Consider the following 9,974-nt stretch of genomic DNA (forward strand, 5'->3'; position numbering starts at 1 on the left):
TGAGGGGCCAGCACTCTGGTTAGAGAGTGATCACTTGGAGAATGAATCTCACTAGTTACAGTGATCATCATGGCTGAAGCTGCAAAAGCCACTATTCAGTGCTCACCAGCAAGCTGCAAGTTGTCTGGGGGTTGGGGGAAATTCAGTGTACCTGGAATCTAGCACTCATCGGGGGGAGTGGATTACCTGTGCCTCAGTTTCCTCATATGTCAAATACGAATGATGACAGTAGAGCCTACTGGGGCGGAGTTATGGGGCAAAGCTCAGTTACTGTCATCTCGTTGCTTTCCTAAGGCCCCTGGATTCTCATAAAATTGGGGTGAAAGATACTGTTCACATTTCCCCACAGAGAGAGTGAGGCCCAGAGGGTGCACAGGTGGGTGAGAGACCTGCCTGGCCCATGACTTCAGGTTGTCTCCCTGTTGGTGTCAGAGAGCCTGAAACTTCGCCTCCTGCACTTCTGGGGGTTACGGGGGACAGACACGCAGGAGGGGGTGGGGGACTCACCATCTGACTCAGAGGCGGCTCTGAAGATCAGGTAGCTGCTGGGGAGGGGCTGTGTGATGGAGCCCACACTCTCGCCTTTGGGACCCTGGATAGGCAGAGACCTGCAGGTCAGCTCTGGCAGGAAGCAAGAGGGGGCAGGCGGGAACTCTGTCCTTTTCCTAGCTGGTACCTCTGCCCTCAGCTCTCCAGCTCCGAGCTTCCTGATTTGGGATGCCAGAATCAACAAATGCAAATCCAGGGTGCCCAGTGGAATTTGAATCTCAGAGAAACAATGAAGAGCTTTTTAGGCTAAGGACATCCCATGCAGTACGATAGCTGGAATATACTTAGAAGGCCATTCCTGACTTAAAGTGGTTAGATGTGATATTTCCACTTTCTGATGGTGTGAAAGCGTACCCATACGACCATTCTGATTTTCACTTTTAGTGCGGTATTCAATAATTTCATGAGCGAGTCAACATTTTATCATCAAGTAGGCTCTATGTCGGGTGACTTCACCCGGCTGTGAGCTAATGCAAGCATTTTGAGCATGCTGCAGATATAGCTGGAATGCTCAGGAGGGGAGGTGTGTTAAAGGCATTTTTGACCTGATGGGTTTATTTGGGTGTGACCTCATCGTAAATCAAGAATTTTTGCTAAGCAACGCCAGTGTTTCTCTGAAATCCAAACGTAACAGGATGTTCTGGATTTCCCCTGAGGGCCTTCCCCCAACTGATCCCAGTTATGAGGGCTGAGGTCTGGGTCAGGAGCACAGTTGTCCTCCCCTCTGGATCGTGGCTGGGTGATGGGGTCCATGGTGACCTTACTCCTCTAGGTCTGCCAAGGGTGTAGGACCCACAGAGGGTGGGTAACCCTGTCTGATCTTCAGCCCTGCATGATGCTCACAGAAGTAAGACTTTCTGGACACCCCTCCACACACACAGCTGGTGATGGTGGCCTGTTTGGGAGCCCGCCCACCAGGCTCCGGGTGGAGCCTCCTGGCTCTACCCTCACCCCCGCCCTAGCCCCTCCCTCGTACCTTCACGGCCCAGACAGACTGGTCAAGTGGGTGGAAAAGCTTGAAGCAGAAGCCATCCTTCTTGGAGGGGCGCTCGATGAGCTCGCAGCAGTGCAGCAGCACGGTGCCCACCCACTGACCCACCTTGGGCGTCTTGTAGATGAGCAGCACCCCTGGCTTCAGCACGCACCACAGCTTGGTCCAGCTTTTCAGGGTCCCCCGGATCTAGGGGTAAGGGGCACATGGCCAACACCACCACCACCAAGGTCACACTTGGGGCATCTGGGTGGTTTGTGGGGGCAGATGGGGATGGGGTGCACTAATAGGCCCTTCTTCTCTCCTGTTCCCCCTTGCTCAGGCCCCAGGGGGTGCCCTCTGTGTGCCCAGCAGGGGCTGGCACTGCCTGAATATGTGGCAAAGCCAGGGAAACTCAGAGCAAAGCTCAGGGCACTCTCTGGGCCACAGCAGGCTTCTCTACCAGTTTATTTTTTCTTTCTTTTTTTTGAGACAAAGTCTTGCTAAGTTGCCCAGGCTGCCCTTGAACTGTTGATCCTCCTGCCTCAGTTTCCCAAACAGCTGGGATTCCAGGAGTGTGTCATTATGCCTTTCAGTTTTAAAAAGGAACATTTAGAAGCTGGCAGATCTGAAAAAATACACAGCAGCCAGAGACAGATTCACTGGTGAGGTTGTTCGGGATCGAGGGCTTCACAAGGGTCCTGGGAGGAACTGACACCAAGTGGTGACAGTTGGAATTGTCAAGTGTGCAAATTTGAAACTAGTCGTTTCTCTTTCTAGCTCAGTATTCCTTTGTAAAGAATTTTCTATCCGTTTCTTCATGGGTGGAGGGAGAGAGCTGCACAGGCCAGGGCTTCTGGAACACTTGTCTTACTTGCTTTTCCAGAAGGCCTGGAGGGGCAGTTTAACCCCCACTGTGTGATGGGGGACACAGACAGGCTGGGGGCTGATGCCTCAGGGGGGTCTGAACACAGCCTCTGGACTTGGAACCTTGTCCTCGCCTGGAAGTCAAAGCCTTGACCTCCTGCTTGGGACTCTAATGACCTCTGCCACACTTCTACTTGCTTGGAAACTGGGTCTTGGCAGATGGAATCAAGGGGAGGAAGCTGGAGTCACGCTGGTGTAGGGATCTGCACCAGTGACCAGTGTCCTTACAGGAAAGAGAGAGGACACCGAGAGGCACAGAGATATGGAGGAACAACTGTGTGACCACAGAGACAGGGACTGCCTAGAGCCTCAGAGCTGTGGAAGAGGGAGGACGGATGCAGCCCTGGAGACACCTTGATCTTGGACTTTGGCCTCCAGAGCTGTGAGGAGATGCACATCTGTTGCTTTAAGCTACCTGCTCTGTGGTCATTTGTTACAGCAGCCCCAGGATGCTTACAGAGATTTACAGCGACAAACACGCTAGCTATCTCCTGAGTGTCTAGTGTCCCCTGCTACCCCCCAGTGCCCTGGGGCCCCCTGCTGTGCAGTGCTTGCCCACCTTCAGGCTGTCAGCCATGATGACCACGCTGGGGTCAGTCAGCGCACTGAACAGTTGCTTCGTAGCTCGCTTCTTCTCCTGCCTATAGTTCTCCTTCTGTGCCTGGGACCAGGGCATAAGCAGTGAGTCACAGAGAGGCTCCTTGCTGCCCAGCTCCTTCCACCACGCAGCCATCTATGGTGGGGACTGGACAGGAAGAGGACAGGCAGTGGGGGCAGAGGAAGCGGGGGCATGGTACGTGCCCCACCCTTTGGCAGTCTGGGGCCCCTACTTTGGGGAATTCTACAACATGCCAGTCTTCCCTCCTCAGACCCAGACCCACCTTGAGAGTCTCCTTCTTGGAGACCCTCGATGTCGGGGACACACTCTCCTTGTTAGACCCATTGCATAGCCGGTACTCTGCCTGCAAGAGAGAGATGTGGGGTGCTGAGGTTCAGCCTGGGGCTGAGAAGGGCTGGAGGCACATGGGGGCTGGCTTGAGGCCAAGTGCAGAGGTCAGAGAAGGCTACTCCTTGCCCTCACTTCCTGGCAGTGTTTGTCCAGCCCACCAGCACTTCTGTGGGTGCCAGGGGGGCATGGAGGAATGTGGGTAGCTGAGGTATGTCCCTTGCTTGCATGCCTACACTGGGTACCTAGCAAAGATGCAATGGGACATGTCCAACCCTGGGGACACACAGGGACAAGGCAGAGCAGTCAGGGGCTGGAGGAAACACCCAGGGCTATCAGGGATCAGGCTTGAATTTGCATAGGTCTGATTTGCCCTTGAGGGATGGCTTGTGGCTGGGGTGGGGTGGGGCATCCAGAAGTTTCTTGCATCTAGGTGGCTGGGCATCAGAGGTGGTGTCTGCAGAGGGGAATTTGGTGGCAGCTGTGAGAAGGTGGTGACATGCTCCCTGGCTGCACCCACTCAAAAGAATAGTGCCCCTCACCCCCTCATGCACTGGGTCCTCCCCTGGTGTCCAGAATCTCCACTCCTTGGCCACTGCAATTGGGCTGACCTCTGGGCAGGGACGCCATGCAAAGGGGAGGTGTGCAGTGGGGACCTCCCACCCTGGCTCTGGGGGATGGGGACCGCCAGGACACACAATCTTGTCTGAAGACCATACGCATAGGTGTGGCACATTATGGCCTGGATCCCTCCTTTTTTTTTTTTTTTTGAGACAGGGTCTCTCTATGCAGTTCAGGCTGGCCTTGAGCTTACTCTGTAGCCCAGGCTGGTACTGAACTCGCAATGATCCTCCTGCCTCAGGCTCCCAAATGCTAGGATTACGTGCGCCACCACTGTCTATTGCTATATACTTATGCACCTAGAATGGGTCCCACAATTTAAGTGGTTGAGAGGAAATCAGATGAATAATACTTTGTGAGACATCAAAATTATATCAATTTCAAATTTCAGTGTCCAAAAATAGTTTTCTTGGCATGAAGCCAGGTCCTTCACCTCCTGTGGTGTAGCCTGTGGCTGTCTCTGCACTGGGACAACAATGCTGAGTCCCTGCAGCAGGGACCGGGCCCAGGGAACCTAAGGTTCTGACTGTCTGGTTATTTCTAGAAGGAGCCTGCCTGCTTGCTCTGCGCTCCTGGACAGCGTCCTTGCCTCTCATATCTGCAGGGAGAACATCCCAAGATTCCCAGCAGACACCTGGAACAGTGGATGGTAGCCAAACTAATGAATATATGAAGTACGATCCAAAAATACAGTAAGTGCTTAAATTAAAACAAATTTATTACAATAAAAGACACATTGCCATTAAGCCCCCTTGAAGTACTCCCCCTCACCTTGACCACACTTATCCCACTGTTCCTGCCATTTTCTGAAGCATTCTGGAAGTCCTCTTTCATGAGTGTCTCTAGCTGGGCTATGGTGGCTACTTTGATGTTCTAAATCAGTTAAAAAATGTTTGCCTTTTATGGTCATTTCAACTTTGGGGAAGAGCTTGAAGTCACATGGTATCAGTGAATAAGGTGGATATGGACATCCATCACCTTTATATGAGCCTGTCTTTCCACTGAATGGCATGGGTAGCAGCAGTCACCACCTTTTTTAAAAATCACACCTTGTGAAGATACTCATGAACAAGGACTTTCAGAACTGCTTCAGAAAGGGCCAAGGATGACTGGGTAACTATGTTGAAGGTGAGGGAAAGAATTTTGAGGGTGATTAATGGCAGTGTATCTTCTACTGTAAATTTTTTTTTAATTTCAGCATTCACTATGTATTATGATCACACAGCATATACTGTGTGCTTTCCTATAGTACACTTGTATAAGGTTTAATTTGTAAGTTAGCCATAGAGATTAACAGTAACTAATAGTAAAACAGAACTACAACAATATACTGCAATAAAAGTGATGTGAACGGACCTTTCTCTTTCTCTTTGATACCTGGTTATCCCAATAAAAACATTCTAGGAAGAAAGGACACAGGAAGGGAATCCTGGTGGGGCTCTGCCAGGAAGAAATCTTTGAGATGTGGAGGAATAATGATGGAACTAGATCTGAATGATGAGACATTTGCCAGACATCAGCCAGGTGACACTCAAGGTCACACGGAGTTGTAGTGGACAGGTAAGGTAAGGACGGTCTCTAGCTCCATTACCCCCAGCGTGTCATCTGGACTGGGCACGGTCAGCATTGGGACCATGGCCTCCCCAGACCCTCTGGGAGAAGGGAGGGTCTTCCTCACTCCCACCACCCCTGGACCCAGGGCCTTCCCACCCAGGAAGATGCATGGACTCCTCCAGAACTTGGGGCACCTAGGGAAGGTGTGCCCAGCATGCCTCATGCCTTAGGAGTCTCCCTGCAACAAGAGGACTTGGGATCCTTTCATGAGTGAGTTTTTCTCTTGAACCCCCCACGGCCCCAGCAGCCTACCTCCCTTCCCAGGCCCCCTGGTTCTTTCCAAGAAGGTGGCTTTAAAAAAATAACCAAACTCTAACTGTCCTTCATTTAGTGCCCCTCCCCCACCAAGTTCCATAATCTGGGATATGGGGTTCCTTGGACCAGGCAGGAAATGGCAGGTTGGATGGGTGGCCTGCTATCTCAAGCCATACTCCCTGCCCCTTGGTCCCACCATGCTGGGCTCTTACCGGTGGCACCTTTGTGGCAGAGCCAGGGGTTGGGGGCTCTTCCTCCCTTGGCAGCGATGGGCCATGGGGCTCCATATCCTTCCCTGAAAGAAAGCAGTCAGGGTGAGGGCAGGGACATAGTGGTTCGGGCTCTGCAGGCAAGGCAGGAAGATAGCCAGTGGTGGTGGGGGCTGTGGACACTAGCAGATGTCAGCAAGCCTCACCCTTGGGAGGGACCCAAGAGCTCTGGCTGGGTTTATATGACCACAGGAAGAAACTAGGGAGGGGCCAGCGGAAACCAGGGCAACCGGGGACTGGTGTGGTGTGTAATTCAGGGTCTGTATGTTCCCCAGGGGGAAGAATGTGGCAGCCAGGTGCCGGGGCACATGGGTTTGAAGTGCTGCACTACATAGCACTTGAAGTGCTGGATGCTTTGTTCTCAGGGTCCTGGACCTGGGGTACAGGGAAGGTGGTTAGATGACATGCTTGGTTTCACCACAGCTGGCTGAAGAGGAAGGAGGGAAACTTGACTGTCTGGGTTCGAGCCCAGGGAAATGGATCCACTGCCCAGGCTCCTCTTGCCCTAAAACCAGTTTCTAAGGCTGAGTTATGGGCAGGAAGAGCAGGAGATGGCCTTAGAGGAGGCCTGACCCCCACCCGTGGGCCACTTCTGCCTGCCTCCCGGGGTTTGTGGGCCAGTGGTCAGCACAGCAGCCTCAAAGGTGAGGTGGCCAAAGCCGTAGGACATGGACCAGTGCCAGGCGGGGAGTGAGGCGGGTGGGAGGAGTGAGGACAGACACCTACAGGACCAGCTGGGAGGCCTGCAGACCACACCCCTGGAGGCCTAGGAGTGGTTCTCTCCCAAAAAAACCAAGGCAGGGACCTAAGGAGGTGCTTCTGCCAAAGATCTGCCAGCAGCAGCCAGTTAGGTGCCACGGCAGCCCTGTCTCCAGGAAGGTGGCTGCCTGGCTGTGTGACTCCGCCCCTGCAGGTCTCTGCACACAGCAACTGTGCCCTGACCCAAGCCTCAGTGGAGTCAGCAGGGCTCTCATCAGGCGCTCTCAGTGCTGTCTTGGGGGCCTGGCTTGCAGCCGGCAGAGCCCACATGTGCAGTGCTGCTTCCTGGCAGGAAGGACACCGGGCTCTCGGAGCCCCTGATGTTGGAGGTGCCTGGCAGGAACAGGCCAGTGCTGCTCCTCCCTGTGCAGCCTGGGCATGGCCGCCTGCCTGCCCCTGCCCTGGGGACCTGCTGCTCCACTCCTGGGAGAAAGCCCCGGCCTTATCTGGGCCCCGCACCAGAGCGAGTTGCTCTGAGAACCAAGCCCCTGGAAACTGACCGCAACTGGGACCTGTCCTTCCTCTCCCCACCCCTGCTCCTGCGAGTGCCACACACCAGGTGAATAAACACACAGGATTTATTGCAAGTTTTCCTGTGTCCGGTATCATGTGACTGTCCACAAGACCCTCCCCATTCTGGGCCTCAGTTTTCCCATCCATTGGCTGAGACTCTGGATGGGTGGTCACCAGCGGCTGAAATAATGATGATGGGGGGGGCGATGCCCTCCCACTCACCCAGGGCAGCACCAGTAACTGGGCAGGAAGGTTAGGGCCTCTTCCTGGCCCCACACCGGGTGGCAGGAGATGGATAATCAAGCTGGAATCTCCCGGGGCCAGCACCACCCACCTCCCCTCCCCCTAGGCCCCAGTAAGGAAGATCTGGGTTCTTGAGGGTCAGCAGTCACAATAGGGCAGAAAGAACTCAGCTCAGACTCGCTGGTTGGGAACCTGTGTGGACAATGGGGTGATACGGCTGGAAGCCTGGAGAATATCAGGCGTGGGGAGATTCCCCCTGATGCATTCTGGTGCTCAGCACTTTATCCACAGCAGGCCTGCTCTGAACTGTTCCCTCCCAGAGACAGAGACCTCTTGGCAGCTGGGCATAGTTACTAATATTGTCCCCATTTCACAGGTGAGTAAACTAAGGTCTAGTGGCTGGCCTGGAGTCATTCAGCCAGGAGAGCTGAGCTGAGGCTCAAGCTGCCTGTCCCTGGGATCTTTGGGATGACTGCACCTTACTACCCCCCGAGTTAAACAAGCTGCCCTCTGAAGATGGGCTATGAGGGCCCTGTCATCCTCCATGGCCAGATGTGCTTCACCTGGGCCCACAGAAGCCAGCACTTTAACACTCTGCGAATCCTTTGTCCATCAGACCCACACAGCCCCAGTGTGGGGACGTGAGCAGAGCAGGGTGTCACCCTTACTGGTTGTGAGGGCATGGGGGATGGGACCTCCTGAGGTCACATGATGGCCACAGAGTGGGGAGACCTAGCCGTCTGCAGCTGACACTAACCTGGGCTGACTGGGCCAAGCTCATTCTCGCAGCCCAGGAGCAGGTTCCGCGTGAGTTTCCGGGGGTCAGTCTTCTGCGGTGTGGAGGCCGGTGGACACAGTGAGAAGCGGCGCCGGAGAAAGACCTCCTCCTTCATGGTGTGGGCGCTGGGGGGCTTCTGGGAGGACAAAGAAGGGAGGACACACAGTCATGCCTCATGCTGGATGGCCTGGTGCCAGAGGGACCCCCCAGCACCTAGGAAAGGGACAAGGCACACCTGGGGGTGACACCATGTTTTAGGACTTCTCGCAGACAGACAGGAGGGCCTGAGGGTGGGCGAGGGTGATCAGGGCCGCATGGCCAAGCTCAGGGAAGTGGCTTATCGAAGGCTGGGCTCTCCCAGAGCTACAAGGGGTGCTGTGACCACAAGGAGGGTGATCACAGCTGAATGGACCTCAGTGAGCTGAGGGCCCAGACTTTCCCTTCCAGTGATGGCCCTCCATGGTGGGAAACACCCACTTAGCATACACTGCCGAGAGGTACCTATCCACAGAGGACAGGGGAGATGAGGCCAGGTGGCCACAGAGCGCCAGGAAGTGGCTGCAATGGCTGGGTATCCTTGGGGCTGGCCTGGCTCTCTCAGCTCAGGATCTATGAGTCCCCACCCTGCCCCTGCCACAAGCTCCCCTGGTCAAAGCCTCATCCTGCACTGGCCCTGGGCTGGCTGTTGTTGCCCCAAACACCTTTACAAGCAGCCATGGGAAAGGACAGTCCTCTCCCTGTGCCTGCACAGCCCCATCCCCAACAGAGAGCAGCCAGTCACGCCAGCCCAGGACCTGATGCACTGAACCCCACACAGCGGTCAGCCCATTCTATAGTGGCAAAAAGTGTGGCTCGGAGGACAGCAGGCCTTGGCCCGTGTCACAGCCTGGGAAGTTGGCGGTGTTGACTCTGGTTTCTAGTCCTGGATCTGTCTACTCCCCAAGACAAGCTCCCTCTTCACTCAGCTTTGTGGTGATGTAACCAGCAGCTTCTTTGGGTGGCCAATGGCTCCTCGTTCTCCCAGACACACAGAGCCCTTCCTGCTGGACTTGGGGAAGAGGTGGGGCCTCAGGAGTGGATGAGGGAGGATAGCACCAGTGCCCCTAACCTAGAAACTCACTCCTCTTGGGGGTTGAAGTGCATTGACTTGGAGCAGGTAGAGGGGTTCCTGTCTGTGCAGCTTGAGGCTGGCTCATAGCACAGCTGCAGCTGTCCAATCTGACCATCTGCCCTGGCTCCACCTGGGGTAAGGTGGGGAGGTTATGGAGATCAAAGGCTGCCTTTCCTCAACTCCACTGCATGCTTTCTCCAGTGCTACCAAGGACCACTGGGACTGTGTGTTCCATCATCCACTCATTTTTCTATCCATCTCCTTTCTTCTCTGTATCCACTTGCCCATCTACCCATGTATTCATCCATCCATCCATCCACCCACCCATCCACCCACCCACCCATCATCCATCCACCCACCCATCTATCCATCCATCCAACCACCCACCCATCTACCCATCTGTCCATCCTCCCATCCAT

The 9,974-nt window shown here is 54.7% G+C and overlaps 1 protein-coding gene and 1 long non-coding RNA gene across 4 annotated transcripts in view; one reads left to right on the forward strand and one right to left on the reverse strand.

Moving 5' to 3' along the window:
- Nucleotides 1-9,974, reverse strand: part of Osbpl5 (oxysterol binding protein-like 5) — a 57,358-nt gene that overhangs the window by 16,742 nt on the left and 30,642 nt on the right. Inside the window, exons 2-7 of one of the 2 annotated variants that reach the window (XM_005384223.2) lie at nucleotides 8,424-8,580; nucleotides 6,095-6,177; nucleotides 3,328-3,408; nucleotides 3,006-3,107; nucleotides 1,526-1,729; nucleotides 508-592 (exon numbers count right to left, since the gene is read on the reverse strand). In XM_005384223.2, the coding sequence (XP_005384280.1) occupies nucleotides 508-592; nucleotides 1,526-1,729; nucleotides 3,006-3,107; nucleotides 3,328-3,408; nucleotides 6,095-6,177; nucleotides 8,424-8,559 (691 nt within the window). In that variant the 5' untranslated portion in view covers nucleotides 8,560-8,580. Of the gene's footprint in view, nucleotides 1-507; nucleotides 593-1,525; nucleotides 1,730-3,005; nucleotides 3,108-3,327; nucleotides 3,409-6,094; nucleotides 6,178-8,423; nucleotides 8,581-9,974 lie in introns of those variants that run through there. The other variant, XM_013514289.1, reaches the window with a different exon arrangement.
- The window catches only part of LOC102015020, a 14,142-nt gene continuing 11,977 nt past the window's right edge, over nucleotides 7,810-9,974 (forward strand). For both annotated transcript variants that reach the window (XR_260883.2, XR_001234001.1), the window contains exon 1: nucleotides 7,810-8,042. This is a non-coding gene — a long non-coding RNA (uncharacterized LOC102015020). The remainder of the gene's footprint in view (nucleotides 8,043-9,974) is intronic.

This window comes from Chinchilla lanigera, unplaced genomic scaffold (assembly GCF_000276665.1).
Source record: "Chinchilla lanigera isolate Chin_1 unplaced genomic scaffold, ChiLan1.0 scaffold00021, whole genome shotgun sequence".
In the NCBI taxonomy this organism is placed as follows: domain Eukaryota; kingdom Metazoa; phylum Chordata; class Mammalia; order Rodentia; family Chinchillidae; genus Chinchilla; species Chinchilla lanigera.